At 38.6% G+C, this 15,942-nt stretch overlaps 1 protein-coding gene across 2 annotated transcripts in view; it reads left to right on the forward strand.

The window, feature by feature from the left end:
* abcd3a (ATP-binding cassette, sub-family D (ALD), member 3a) overlaps positions 1–15,072 on the forward strand; it is a 31,811-nt gene extending 16,739 nt beyond the window's left edge. For both annotated transcript variants that reach the window (XM_054622496.1, XM_054622497.1), the window contains exons 11-23: positions 114–183; positions 941–1,038; positions 1,451–1,542; positions 2,778–2,869; positions 2,970–3,042; positions 3,139–3,202; positions 3,437–3,514; positions 3,632–3,697; positions 3,881–3,970; positions 4,054–4,173; positions 8,814–8,918; positions 11,877–11,933; positions 12,421–15,072. In XM_054622496.1, coding sequence (XP_054478471.1) covers positions 114–183; positions 941–1,038; positions 1,451–1,542; positions 2,778–2,869; positions 2,970–3,042; positions 3,139–3,202; positions 3,437–3,514; positions 3,632–3,697; positions 3,881–3,970; positions 4,054–4,173; positions 8,814–8,918; positions 11,877–11,933; positions 12,421–12,498 — 1,083 coding nt within the window. In that variant the 3' untranslated portion in view covers positions 12,499–15,072. The remainder of the gene's footprint in view (positions 1–113; positions 184–940; positions 1,039–1,450; positions 1,543–2,777; positions 2,870–2,969; positions 3,043–3,138; positions 3,203–3,436; positions 3,515–3,631; positions 3,698–3,880; positions 3,971–4,053; positions 4,174–8,813; positions 8,919–11,876; positions 11,934–12,420) is intronic.
* Positions 15,073–15,942: the final 870 nt, after the last annotated feature.

The raw sequence follows: 15,942 nt of genomic DNA on the forward strand, positions 1-15,942 counted from the left end.
TTACAAAGAAAATTCACATACCTTTTTTCTGAAATGTATTTCTATACAGGGGAAACAAAATTCTTATCACTGTTTTTTTTCAAACTTCAGAACATATTTTTATTGTCTTCCAGGTGGACCACTTGCATAACTTTATCTTCTTTCGCTTCTCTATGGGATTTGTGGACAGCATAATTGCCAAGTGTAAGTAGTTATTTAGGTCATATCCCTGATATTTATGGATTTTCCTTGCTATATCCAATGTGATTAGTAAAAACAACAATGATTCATATTAAGTATCATGAAAAAATTGTGAGGTAATAAAAACAATAATTCATATATAAAACACAAATATTAGTGTAATGTTGAATTTTCAATACACCCTTTTTGCAACTGGGTAACATTTCTCCATGTTATTTAAAGGGGTGAAATATGTATACCCAATTAATATTCCCATTTAATGACTATGAATAGAGTGCTTTATTTTAGTAAGGCTCCTGTGGTGTTAAATATAGAATATTTTAGAAATATTACATGTTCTTTCACAAAGGTTTTATGTATTTACACTGTTAAAACAGGTGACATGAAAAACTTACTTGATTTCATGCATGCAGAGAGGTTAAAAAAATCTTGGTCCATTTATCATCCTGACTATGAAAATGTAATCCTTAACTACAGGTAGTAAACAGTGACTGCAAGCAACAAAGACATTTCCATGTTTCAGTCTTTTAAAAGGATATCAAACATTTTATAGCATAAATATGACAATAAATGTCTAATTATTGTGAGAATTAACATCCTTGTCTCTGGCCAAATGACAGGAATTTTGTAGAATTTTGTGTAAATATAAGCAGTAGAATGTATGTGAGAACCATATTTATAGAATTAGGCCCATTAAAAAAAATTATCTTTGTGTCTTAATTCTCTGTTTCTTATATGTCCTAATGCTGTTCCTGTGCAGACCTGGCCACTGTAGTAGGTTACATGGTGGTTAGCCGGCCATTCCTCACTCAGTCACACCCTCGACACCTGCACAGCACACACTCTGAGCTGCTTGAGGTCAGAGAAATCACACACACACACACACACACACACACACACACACACGCACACGCACACGCACACACACACATTTGGGTGGCAAAATAAAACTTGAAAATTGAGGGGTTTTTTTAGCCTTTAAAGTTTTAAATGATGCTAAGACATCAGTTTTGACTCAAAATGGAATTGATGGACATCTGACCTGGCATGTCAATGCCTGTCAAACTAGTCAGTGTACACAACTGCATACACACAGCAATGAGGTAGTTTTGACAAAAATAAACACATCTTTAACACACATATAATGCCAAGTGGCTCTTTGGTAGAAAAACACAAAAAAAAACAATACAGCTTGCTTTGAAAATGCTTTGAAGTAATGTTTGGGGGCTCTATGGTTTAACTAATGTGATTGGATCCGTTTGGTCTGTAGGACTACTATCAGAGTGGGAGGATGCTCCTGAGAATGTCCCAGGCCCTGGGCAGGATTGTACTGGCTGGCCGAGATATGACCCGTCTCTCAGGGTAAGTGTTCCGGAATAGTACAGAAAAGATGAATACGAAAAATCATAAAAAGTAGAAACTGATATAAAAAAAGGGCTCCATGAGCCCTTTTTTTATATCAGTTTCTACTTTTTTTATAGGACATCCATCTGAATGTCCTATAAAACTGAGCAGCCATTTCAATTGAAAAAATACACCTTTTTTTTTTTCCTCTCTTAAAAGCTTTATGAAATACTTTAATCGGCTGCAGATCTGATAATACAACCACTAAGTGGATCATCAAACTTTTGCCGTTTTGGAATCAAGTACATTGAAATACCCTATGCTCAAACATGGCATATGTTATGGTGTGGGGGCGGCAAGGTGACCGGTTCGAACCCTGGCCTCTACAGTCCACATGCTGAGGTGTCCTTGAGCAAGACACTTATAGCAGCCTGGGGAGCTGCTTCTTGGCCGCCCACTGCTCCTCAGGGATGGGTTAAATGCAGAAGATACATGTCATGTATATATGTATGTATGTATGTATTTACATGACCAATAAAGCTCATAATTAATATAATAATTATGTTATGGACAATCCATGACTCGCACAGAAGTCAACAACAAAGCCCCCATTGGGTTTCAGATCTTGCACACCTCCAGGGTTCTCCCTTGTTGCCCATGTAAGCGTTAAAGTCCCCCAGCAAAACTATTGAGTCCACAGTTCCCGCCCCTTCCAGGACGGCAGCCCTGGGCAACTTCGGAAAAAGTAAAGAATCAAGCCCCTCTCCAGGATTTGTTTCCGGAACCAGAGTTATGCCTGGAGGGGAGCCAAACTATATCTAGTTGATACTGATCCACCTCCCGCAACAGCTCCTGTTCTGTCCCTGCTGGAGAGATGAATTTATGTGGGGCCACAGCACAAAAATGTAAGAGTAATAACCAGTGTCAATGTAAATTTGATCAACTAATTGCGACTTGGGCAACATAAAAACCCAGAGAGCATTAGGGACAGAATGCAGGCTTTATTCCTTCTTTCCCTAATTACAAACAAACAGTAGGTTTTCTGTGTTTGTGTGTGGCGAAGGCAATTACAAATTAAACTGAATTCTTTTTAGGCATACTGCAATAATACAGCCAGTTGTACACTTCAGAGACGCAAGCTGCTCCAGCAAAAACAATGAAGTATTACACTTCCTTCCAAATGAGACAGAGCTGGGATCTGTTCTGATGAATTTAAATGTTTGATTTATGATTCATGCCTATGTCCTTAACAGATTCACATCTCGTATCACTGAGCTGATGAAAGTCTTGAAAGAGCTGAACGCTGGCAAATATGAACGCACCATGGTCTCCCAGCAGGAGAAGGGTACACATGACTTGTTATTACAACAAAATATGTGACAGCAATGAGTTCCCACTGAAGCCAAACCATTTAACTGAGTTATGGTTTATTTCATTCACTTTAGGATCAGACACCGCAGAGAAACTCATACTGGTGCCGGGGAGTGGCCAAATTATCCACAGAGATAACATCATCAAGTAGGTCTATTATTATGCACTTGATTATACGTCGGCCTATTTTTTTTGTATTTTTTAAGAGCTTATGTATAAAGCAACATTTTTTCTAATTTGCAGATTTGACCATGCACCCCTAGCAACACCCAACGGAGACATTTTGATCAGAGACCTCACATTTGAGGTAAAGTTCATTATTCATTGCCATTGCTTATCCAGACAGGCTTACTATGATTGACTGAGTCAATGATTGGATGAACCAATTAATGAATTTGTTTAAAATATTGAGTTGAATTTTGGTTCAAGGTTTATAATCGTACCAAAATATGTATTTTCACAAATTAGTAAACCAAATGAGACCACATCTGATTTTGATATATTGTATTCCAACATCTCCGTGTTTCTCTGTGCTCTGTAGGTGAGGTCTGGCAGCAATGTTCTTGTCTGTGGACCAAATGGCTGTGGAAAGAGCTCTCTGTTCAGAGTGCTCGGAGAGGTGAAAAACCTTCTACTTATCTGGGGCCACTGAAGCACAGTTAATGGATTTGGTCTGTAAAATAATGTACATTTCTTCATGCATGTTTTTTTCTTTGGCATATATGTCCTTCGAAAGCTGTGGCCTCTGTTTGGAGGACACCTGACAAAACCTGAGAGAGGGAAACTCTTCTATGTTCCACAGGTAAAATATATTGTGTTACCTGTTATCTTCCAGCTCTGACTTTGGCAGCAACTTGGTCTTCTGTTCTCTCACAGTAATGTTAAAACATGCTTAGTTCAACAACTCACACTAAATAAAAAAACACCACAACAACTACAATGTTCATTGTGGAATAACTTATGCAAAACGGTTCTGTTTATCCAGAGACCTTACATGACTCTGGGTTCTCTGAGGGACCAAGTCATTTACCCAGACACCCATGAAGAACAGCGAAGGAAAGGCATCTCTGATCATGTGAGACACAACACACTACTACACACTATCATTGTCTGTGTGTGTGTTTCTAATAACTTGCATCATCTTGTTTGCGTATCCAGATATTGAAAGAGTATCTGGACAATGTCCAGCTTGGTCACATCCTGGACAGGGAGGTGAGCTGGGACTCAGTCCAGGACTGGATGGATGTCCTCAGTGGAGGAGAGAAGCAGAGGATGGCTGTAAGGACTCACTAACTCCCCTTTCAGTCTTTCAGGCTGTACAGGAAACATGACAGTGATTGATTTACATTACTAAAAACACAGGACAGACCATCTATCCATTTTCTAAATCTATTATCCTGCTCAGTCGGGGTGGTGTGGGCCTCTCCCAGCCCATACTTGCACCTAACGCTAAAGTCTTAAACCCCTAATGTCCTAATACTGTGTGAAGAGAACATGCAAACTCCTCAAAGAAAATATATGGTCTGAGCCCAAATTCCCCAACTGCATAATTTTGAAAAATGCCTAAATCTGGCAAGGAGCTGAGATGAAGCCACTCCCAACTCGGTTGGTGTAAGCTTTGACACAGCGTTGACTGAAATGACAGTAGCTTAGAAAATAGCAATATATGGGGCACTTGAGGAAAAGGCATAGGCATGCGGGTTCCGTTGTCCAAAGAGTCTGATGCATGTTCATGAAGGAAAACACTGGATTATTTTAGGGAATTTAACAACTTTAGGACATACTAGTTTAAATTAGGTCTATTTAATTGTTTTATTTATTATAGTTATCGGTTGCTGGGCTCTCACATTGGCCGATGGATGCACAGCTGCCACATTGGGACGTACATCACAGTTGTACATAGAGGCTCAATGCAATTCAATTCATTTAATTTTGTATAGCCCAAAGTAACAAATCACAAGTTTGACTCAGAGGGCTTTACAATCTGTACACATACGCTCCCCTTATAAGCTCCACTTTTGCTGAAAATATCTGTGTGCATGTAATTCATTTCAAATAATAATCGAAACCATTGTAAAAGACCCCATGACAGATTTTAAATTAGGTTTAAGATATTTATTATTTATATAGTTTATGATTTGTTTTTTAGATAGTGATTCTACACTACATGAAAAACCTTCAGGGAATTATTCTTTAGGGCGATACGGTTATAAAATGTTAGCTAAAAGCAATATTAGTAGTTTGAAAAGCATTTTACACTGTAACAGAAGTAATCCTGGCCATTCCTTAACCACAGAACATTTCTACCCTTTGTAAATAAATATAACGTATTCCAATCGGGGATAGCCACCATCGGTCAACCTTTACTATATATAGTATATAGCAAAGGTTTTTATATATATATATATATATATTATATATATATATATACACACACAGCAGGTAAAATAAGTATTGAACGCGTCACCTTTTTTCTCAGTAAATAATATATATAATATATTTCTAAAGGTGCTATTGACATGAAAGTTGAAAACCAGATGTCGGTAACAACCCAAGTAATCCATACATACAAAGAAAACCAAATAAATTCAGAAATTTTGTTATGTGTAATAAAATGGAATGACACAGGGAAAAAGTATTGAACACATGAATAAAGGGAGGTGCAAAAAGGCATGGAAAGCCAAGACAACAGCTGAAATCTATCAGTAATTAGAAAGCAATCCTGCCCCTGGTCAGTGCAAATTAATATCAGCTGGTTCAGTCCCAACTGATGGCCTGTAAAAAGGTGTCTCATTACCAAGGTGTCACACAAGAAACATCTCATGATGGGTAAAAGCAAAGAGCTCTCTCAAGACCTTCACAACCTTATTGTTGCAAAACATACTGATGGCATTGGTTACAGAAGGATTTCTAAACTTCTGAATGTTCCAGTGAGCACTGTTGGGGCCATAATCCGGAAGTGGAAAGAACATAATTTCACCATAAACCGGGGAGTGAATAATGTTTAACTTGCGCTATGATTTAGTGCCATATATATTGATTAGCCTAGCAGTTGAATCCATGTCTGCATATAGTCAAAAACTGATTGTCAAATAAAATAAAGTTTAATTGAATAATATCTCAACAATATTTATTATCAGTTATCAAATTGATTTGGATGAGTTATAAAAAATACATTCTCTAATAATTTCTGTTCTTGTCCCATTTCAACTAAAATAAAGGGGTGTATATTTTAAATAAATTACATAACAGAAAGCTTTTGAAAAACGTTGATCTCGAAATAGAGTACTACATTTTAGAATAAAAATCAATTTAACTGAAAAGTTGAAAATCAGTTCATTCAAGTTTTAAGTTACTCAACAAAAAAAGCTACGATATCCACATTTTTCTCAGCTTCTAAAATAGTATATCTCACTCAAGTCACTATGCTTACCGGAATACACACATTTAATTGGCTGAGTAGCATCACATGAGATTTTTTGCAACCCATGCAATTGGTCGGCGTGTTTCCTGGACTGCTGAACCAGTGCAGTAAACGCTAGAAAAGCCGCGCCAGATAAAATATAAGCGTTCAGTCAAAATTGAATAATTCTTAATTTTTTATCGGTTATAGGTCAGGTTCCAGAAACAACGCCGTTTAGGTCCGGACATGGACCACGGTCGGCCTATTAGTGACCCCATATATATAATGTTTGTATATTGACAACAAACCTTAAACTTCTGGCTAGTGGTGCAATGGATCATAAAACTCATGTTTGAACTGTATCACGGATTGGAGTCATGGATTGGATCACAGATCAAATTAGCACAATAGAATAAAGGAAGCAAATATAACTGTTGGAGATCCCTCTTCTCGATTTTTTTTTTTTTTTGCCGATACTAATTGCCGATCATTGATGATCCATATTGGCAGATACAGAATCCGTTGTTGTTTTTTATAGCATCTGGTCCGCAAGGCTCCAGACAATTTTTTACTGAATATTGACTGATAACAACCGTAAAACTTTATTTCACACTGTGATGGTAAACGTTAAATACAGTGGGGCAAAAAAGTATTTAGTCAGCCACCAATTGTGCAAGTTCTCCCACTTAAAAAGATGAGAGAGGCCTGTAATTTTCATCATAGGTATACCTAAACTATGAGAGACAAAATGAGAAAAATTCCTGAAAATCACATTGTCTGATTTTTAAAGAATATATTTGCAAATTATGGTGGAAAATAAGTATTTGGTCAATAACAAAAGTTCATCTCAATACTTTGTTATATACCCTTTGTTGGCAATGACAGAGGTCAAACGTTTTCTGTAAGTCTTCACAAGCTTTTCACACACTGTTGCTGGTATTTTGGCCCATTCCTCCATGCAGATCTCCTCTAGAGCAGTGATGTTTTGGGGCTGTCGCTGGGCAACACGGACTTTCAACTCCCTCCACAGATTTTCTATGGGGTTGAGATCTGGAGACTGGCTAGGCCACTCCAGGACCTTGAAATGCTTCTTACGAAGCCACTCCTTCGTTGCCCGGGCGGTGTGTTTGGGATCATTGTCATGCTGAAAGACCCAGCCACGTTTCATCTTCAATGCCCTTGCTGATGGAAGGAGGTTTTCACTCAAAATCTCACGATACATGGCCCCATTCATTCTTTCCTTTACACGGATCAGTCGTCCTGGTCCCCTTGCAGAAAAACAGCCCCAAAGCATGATGTTTCCACCCCCATGCTTCACAGTAGGTATGGTGTTCTTTGGATGCAACTCGGCATTCTTTCTCCTCCAAACACGACGAGTTGAGTTTTTAACCAAAAAGTTCTATTTTGGTTTCATCTGACCATATGACATTCTCCCAATCCTCTTCTGGGTCATCCAAATGCTCTCTAGCAAACTTCAGACGGGCCTGGACGTGTACTGGCTTAAGCAGGGGGACACGTCTGGCACGGCAGGATTTGAGTCCCTGGCGGCGTAGTGTGTTACTGATGGTAGCCTTTGTTACTTTGGTCCCAGCTCTCTGCAGGTCATTCACTAGGTCCCCCCGTGTGGTTCTGGGATTTTTGTTCACCATTCTTGTGATCATTTTGGCCCCACGGGGTGAGATCTTGCGTGGAGCCCCAGATCGAGGGAGATTATCAGTGGTCTTGTATGTCTTCCATTTTCTAATAATTGCTCCCACAGTTGATTTCTTCACACCAAGCTGCTTACCTATTGCAGATTCAGTCTTCGCAGCATGGTGCAGGTCTACAATTTTGTTTCTGGTGTCCTTTGACAGCTCTTTGGTCTTGGCCATAGTGGAGTTTGGAGTGTGACTGTTTGAGGTTGTGGACAGGTGTCTTTTATACTGATAACAAGTTCAAACAGGTGCCATTAATACAGGTAACGAGTGGAGGACAGAGGAGCCTCTTAAAGAAGAAGTTACAGGTCTGTGAGAGCCAGAAATCTTGCTTGTTTGTAGGTGACCAAATACTTATTTTACCGAGGAATTTACCAATTAATTCATTAAAAATCCTACAATGTGATTTCCTGGATTCTTTCCCCCCACTCTGTCTCTCATAGTTGAAGTGTACCTATGATGAAAATTACAGGCGTCTCATCTTTTTAAGTGGGAGAACTTGCACAATTGGTGGCTGACTAAATACTTTTTTGCCCCACTGTATGTAATTATTCTGCGGTTCACATGAGGGCCGAACCGCGAGGGGATTCATACGGATCATGTATCAACCCTGGCCCATTACACCACTACTTCTGGCCAATCAGTTGGTTTATCAAGTTTACTTTTAGAATCAATTTAAGAAGAATCCTACGTGCTCTATGATCAGTCAGAAATACTTGTATTCATATTTTAGCTGTATGCATTGCATTCTTTCACTTTCTATTTTGGTAATGACTTTTTTAGCAAATGATGAGTGTGTCTGTTTCTCATTATGTTTGTAGATGGCCAGGCTGTTCTACCACAAGCCCCAGTTTGCCATTCTTGATGAGTGCACCAGTGCAGTGAGTGTAGATGTGGAGGACTTCATCTACAGTCACTGCAGGACGGTACGACCCAAAAACACATCATGCATAAAAATACAGACATTCTTCTGGTGGTAGGTGTTGAACTTGCAGAGACCGGGTCCCAAGCCAGACGTTCCCATTTCAACTCTCCACCAGGTGTTGATCAGTTGACAGCTCTGCTCCAATCTTCACCCGGCCACAGATATGATGATACGACCACAAAGTCGATCAAAGAACTTTGGCCTAGGGTGTTCTGACCTGAAACTGCAAATCACTATGTTTTATTTAGCTTAGAATAATCAGTTAATATCTATGTATGTAGGTAGGTAGCAGAGAGACAGAGGTGATGACTGAACCAGGTGAAGTGAGGTTTACTTGAGTTGAGGGCAACCACGCTTATTACTCTAAAACACTCAGGAGTAAAACGACAATTCTTCATCAAAACATCTGTTGAACGGGCATTAACATGTAAACAACAGTTGCCGCTATGTTAAAACAAACAAATTAGCTAAAACAGAAGCTGTCTGGCTGTAGTCTAAATGTTAAGCTTAATTTGTTCTTGTAAATGTCTCTGCTGGCTGAGACAAAGCAGACAGGAGGACAAAGGAATGACGGATACAATCTGATGTCTGTGTTCTTCATTATTGATTTATTATCATTTATTAACTTCACTCAGAAGAGTTATTTATTTAATTGTCATTTTATATTTGTTATTAATTACTTTGTATAGTGACTTTCAGTGTTGAAAACATAACTGTTGCTGCTCAAGAAAAAATATTTAGTTTAACCTTAATTACAAATAAGTTCTAATCCTGTTCTGAATTTAATTTATTTTTTAAATACTTTATATTAGTTAAAAGCAATTATTTAGTTATAAAAGAGATATATGAAAGAGTCTTGATAAGAGTAGCTCATTGTAGTAATAAAATCCTAAAGAAAGGGAGGGGGAGTGGAGGGTCATGTTGTTGCTTGCCATCTGAAACCTCAAAACTCGCCCCTCCTCTTCAGCTCAACGAGCGGGCGAAAGAAGGAGAGAGAGTGCAGCTGTGGTCGAAAGAGTTAGAGAGAAAATTCCAATGAATTAAAGAAGGCAATAAACCCAGTCAACAATTGACACTTAAAAGTTGCTCTGAGCAAAGCAACCAAAGACTAACAATATCTTCCAGAAAGCTGCATTGACTACAAAGTAAAAAAACACCAAAACTATAAATGGTAAATGGACTGTACTTGTACTAGCGCTTTTCTAGTCTTCCGACCACTCAAAATGCTTTTACATTACATATCATTCACACCCATTCATACATTGATGACAGGAGCTACCGTGCAAGGTGCACATCAGGACTCTAAGTCTTACTAACATTCATACAACATCCACACACAGCCTTCGGGAGCAACTCAGGGTTAAGTGAGTTAAGTGAGCCCAAGGACACATCGACATGGACTGCCGGGGATCGAACCGCCGATCCTCTGATTGGAGGACGACCCTGCTCTCCACTGAGCGACAGTCGCCGACAAATAAACAAAACACTTCTGAAAAAATGGTTTGACAGTGAATGTAAAGTTATGAGTAAACACTTATCAGTTATCAAACCAAAAATGCAAAAACCAACATGACCCAAAGACAAAAAGAACTACAAGATGGAGACATCTGGGAAAATCAAATCAATCAATTGAAAATAAAACAAACTCCGTAAACCTTGAATCAGCCATCAAGAATAACCAAATCCATTAGATTATAGAATTACACAAAAAGAAGATTTAACTAAAGGACGTGGTATGAAGCAAGGATGCTGTCAAAGTCCTACATTATTCAAAATGTAAATAAATACACTTGCAAAGCAGTTAGACTGTTGAGCAGCTCCTGGCTTTACACTCTTAGACACAGAGGATGTTGTATTCTGTACAGATTGTTAAACCCTCTGAGGCAAACTTGTGATTTTTGGCTATACAAATTATTTGAAATTATATTGAATTCGACAATTTCTTTTTGCGGATTACCTTTTTCTGTTGTCCAACTAGAGATGGTTTTAAAAATCACCTGACCAAGGCAAACGCCAAATAACGCCTACCAACATACAAAAACAAACAAGCAATCAAATTTTGGGCATATCTACATTCAGGCCCAAAACTCACACTTTCATTCACAGCATAAAAAGCCCAAGAGCTGAACCCTGAAATTTTTTCCCTAAGTCAGCTGATGGTGAAACTAACTAACCAGGTTCCCATCATCTCTGAACAACACAGCAGATGATTAAAAGTAATTATGAATTGATCAAAAGATCAATTTAGATCATTGGAGAAATAAACAAAAAACAAAAGTAACATAACTTGGTATTTGACAATATACAGAGAATACGTACATACATATTAATTGGCTGGAGATATGCACACTCACAGAGAGGGGAAACAAAAACTGATCCTGACAAAAAAAAAACTTAGTGACCACCAACTTGCAGTACAAACAGGAAGACTGAGTAAAAATCAGAGGAGCAGTCTGCACTAAAAGGGGAATAGCTGGTCCACCTTAAAGGTCAGACCACCTTAAGCTTACTTCCGGGCTTACCCTCTTCCCTCAAATCAGCAGGTGGCAAGCAAGACACAGAAACTTGGCTTGGGTCTTGAGTTTTAACAACAAATGACAAATTAAACTGCACAAACACTACTGCTATGTTCACAGCTATAAATAAAATTGTCAGTTTGATCTGTTTGTGCATTGCAGCTGAGAAGGTTGTTAGGCGCTTCAACCACAGCACTCCTGCATGCGAGGCACTAATGTTGTCTCTAATGATTGGTTGATGAGGGTAGAATATCGGTCAATTTTTTTTTAAATAAATTAGTATCTTTGTTAATAATAACTTTAATGTCTCAGGATTAATACAATAGTAAAAGATGGATGTAGCTTTGACTGAAATCCTGTAAATGTGGGCAGTGTTTTGAAGGTTTCTGCCTTGGTGCGCTGGTATTGAGCCTGGTACTAGCTGTGTGTTCTTTGATCCACAGGTGGGCATCACCTTGTTCACAGTGTCCCATAGAAAGTCTCTGTGGAAGCACCACAAGGTAAGGACTTCACTGAATGTCATCCATGTTTTTATGACTTCAAATTTAATCCTCAGATTTTCACAGCCACCTTTACTTTTCTTTCACTGCAGTCTGACAAACGTTTCCTTCTCTGAGCACATATTGCCGTTGCTTTTTCACTATTTTGTCTCATACAGCATATGATCATCACACATTAATACTTGTTGGGTTACAACAGGGCTGCACACTAAATGTCTATTATTCAAATTGTTATTAACAATTGTATCAACTTGTATAAACACTCTTAAGGGACTATGACTAAGTTTTTCACTGTATGGTATAATTGTGTATGTGACAAATTGTTAACAAGTTTCTGTTACTTATCTAATTGACACAGCCCAACAGATTTATATGCATTCACACATCTCGGTTTCAGCTGGTTTGTACTTGGTAGAACGCTGCTTCCTTTAGATGTCTTATGGCTCTGATACTGACTTTGTTTGTTGTGTTTTATTCTGTCATGAAGTATTATCTCCACATGGACGGGAGAGGAAACTACGAGTTCAAGCCCATCACAGAGGAAACTGTGGAGTTTGGCTCATAACTGGTTGCTGCTGCAGCCACAAATGTTCTTCTCTGATAAAACCAGTCCACTAATTATTTGCACTTGAGATGGAAGTTATAGAAAATTTTGTTTTTAATCATGTTTTTCCTTTATGTTTTCTGTTATTTAAATCATCAATTTAGTCCAGTCTAATCATGAATTTGTTCAGTGCGATTATAAAAAAAAAAAAACCATGTTATTTATATTGCCAACTTCTATGTTGTGTTTTACACACACAAGACATGTTTGAGTGAAGGTGGAAATATACTATATTGTTTTGGTCATCTCTGCACATGCGAAGATGTCTCACATCAGTAACAGATTAGCTTGTTGAGATATGCCTGATACCACAGTGGTCTTTGAGGCAACAGTTCCCACAGTCAACTGTGTCTTGCACAGAATAATAAGACCGTTTGAATTCGTAACGTGGTTCTTCTGGATGTGATGCTCCTGGCTGTCTTGTTGGTTCTCATTAAATTAGACTCGCCACAGCTGACAGAAGCCAAAAGCAGTGAAGGCTGGGAATCATTTTCAGCCCTTAAAATATTAAAGTGAGTTTTGGCTGTTATGCCTAAGGTTACTGTTAAATATCTTGTCCCATCGAAGTATCAAGTATCATGTGGTTACATCATAGTTATCTGAGGATAAATGGTGGTTAAAAAAAATGTGATATAGGCTTACTATCAGAGGCAACTCCAGACCCAACTCATTTGAAGGTTTTGAAGTGCTAACACAATAACATGGCAGCCTCTTGAGTAAACTGGTGGAGGGAAAACTCTTTTCTGTCTTACTGAGAGGGAACAGAATCAAATCAGTCACTCAGCAATCAGAAGAGTGTTGAAAATATGAACTCACCAGGTGGAAGGCTGTCTCCCAAGAGACCATGAGAAAAATAAATCAGAAAAAAGGTGTTCATTAGCTGTAGTGCTGCTACTGGTGGTGAACCCATATATTTCCACAGTACTGGGAAAGGACAGAATGGTGCTTGTCAGACCTCTGTCACTAGTGGCAGCACTCCTCTCCAGTGATTTTGTATTTTAAACATTCCACCTGTAACACATTTTGAGTTTAGAATGACTAAATGTTGTGTATGATTGACAATGAGGACTATGATATGTAGTGTGCTGCCCAGAGACACCTGCATTGAAATGGAGACATTTTGGAACAAACTTAGTTTATTTCAGTTGAATCTCTGCAATTGGGATTTTGCGATGAGAGGATTTTTTTGCATAGTTTTAACTTTGATACATTTTGTGATTTGGCTCTATTCACCAAACTGTTGTTGAAGTGCTGACCTTTGTGTGAACAGAACAATGCCAGAGCATACAAAAAGTAGGAAGCGATCACATTTGGCATGTTGCGTCATTGAGTTTTCTGTGACATTGCTCCATAATAGAGAGACGGCATGGTCTGCAATTAGTCGATTCAAAAAGCCCCCGTCTATGAACTTTGTGAGAACATGTGAATTAACATAGCAGGGCTGCTCTCTGGTCTGACTGAGCTTCAATCCACAAGGTCATAGGCAGACTAATGATTATGATTTAAATGCATAAACATGGCTAGAATGCTCTAATGAAGAGGGAACACTTCTGAGTTTATTTTCAATTCAACAGTTAATGAAATGATTCAGGTTCTTTTGGATGAAAGCTGTGAGACTGTAATTGTTGGGATATACTTGCTGTTGCCAGGTTGACCTGTAGTTCATGAAACACAAGGCTGTCCTTAATGAAACAACGAACTCTGAATGGCTGTTGAGTTCAAATGCTTGTTGTCCATCCATGAATAGTATTTCCTGGTTGCTCAGCTGGGTTTAACTTCTTTTCAACTGATTTGATGACTATATTAACTGACATTACTGATCAAATGTCTTATAATTGTTATTAGTCATTTTCTTATTAGAATCTTGTTATTAAGCTTTTTCCATTCAATTCAAATTAAATTAATATTTTTGCGGGAGTTGAAATTAAAAGTTTTGTTAATCTTAGTTATGTTTATAACTGATTTTAATCATTCTCTATGAAGCTGAAGACTGAGTCTAAAGTGTAATGATTTCTGTCAATTGATCACTGTTCTATTAATATGCAGACAAGATCTTTCCACAGCCCCTCTGCCATCACTCAACACGGATGAGAAATGTGAAAATGGAAAGAAGCAGACTCAGCTATAGCCACGGTTTAATATTGATAATAAAGCTGTAATGATCTCATTCTACATTCAAATAATAAGCAGTTGGAGTAATGAAAAAATATCTTTCTTTCTTCCTTTGGCGTTAGGGATGAGTGAGTGACATAACAAGTGTGTCAATGATCGATGGAAGTGTTGTAACCCAGATAAGGCTTCTAATGTATGTCAAAGGTGCACTGTCCTGTTACTGCACAAACTGGACTTCACAAAAACACTGCTAGGACTGCACTTTTAACACTGGACTTGGGTGTATATCAAACAGGAATGTTTCTGTGCAATATCAGATCATTGAAGTGATTCAGTGTTGTTAATGGTGTGGTTTGTCAGAGATCTTCATAAAAAATGATTGGACCAGTTATTGTTTATTAAAGCTGTGTTTTTCCACCTGCATGTCATTCCCCACAAGCTGGGATTCAGATGCATTCTTTGTCTCTGGTTATAAAAAAACTAAAACTGCAGTGTCATAAAAGAATAACTAATAATAATAACTTCTGTCACAAGTCTGAATACCTGCTGGCAGCTACTATATTTCATGTTTATTGTAGCAACAATATGGAAGTGCAGGACAGAATAATCACTGATTTTACTTTTCTTGGAGCTATAGCTACCTGTGGAGCTACGAGTGTACAGTTTGAGCAGAGAGTAGTGCTACAGGACAGCTCATGGCTTAGGCCTCTTCTAAGTACCATCGTGAACCGCCATCACCACCACAACTCGCTGAAAGTCCACCAAGCCATCCATCTCAATGACTGCTGAGTCCACTGTTGCTGTTTGAGTTTACAGTGTGACAAGATCTTCCCCCAGGGAGCTACTGTTATTGTCCTTCCTCTCACCCTCTGTGTTTGTTGTTATGAGAGCTTCTCCTTGCTTTGTTGACATAGCCCGCCGACCGCACATGTTTTTAGTGCATATCAGCACCGCTCTCACACGGCGGTTAAAGCTGATAACGCCGTTCCACCCATGGTCCAAACCAACAGCCCCGTCATTGAAGCGTAACACCCCCTTCCGGTTCCTCCTCAGGTAAATACTTGTTTTCGTTGTTAGCCCTGTTAGCATCCTTTAGCTGTGAAATGCCGGTTACTCCTCGACATGTTAGGAGCCATTGAGCCGTTTCGTTGCACTTTAAGACCTAAACAGTCTAATCAGTAATAAGCAATTAGTCTAATGAAACTACATACCTAGAAACACCTTCCTATATTTTATCCTTCAGTGGTTCTAACTGTTACTGGTGCTGAGATCGAACAAGAACAGAGGTGTAAG

This window comes from Anoplopoma fimbria, chromosome 21 (assembly GCF_027596085.1).
Source record: "Anoplopoma fimbria isolate UVic2021 breed Golden Eagle Sablefish chromosome 21, Afim_UVic_2022, whole genome shotgun sequence".
NCBI lineage: Eukaryota > Metazoa > Chordata > Actinopteri > Perciformes > Anoplopomatidae > Anoplopoma > Anoplopoma fimbria.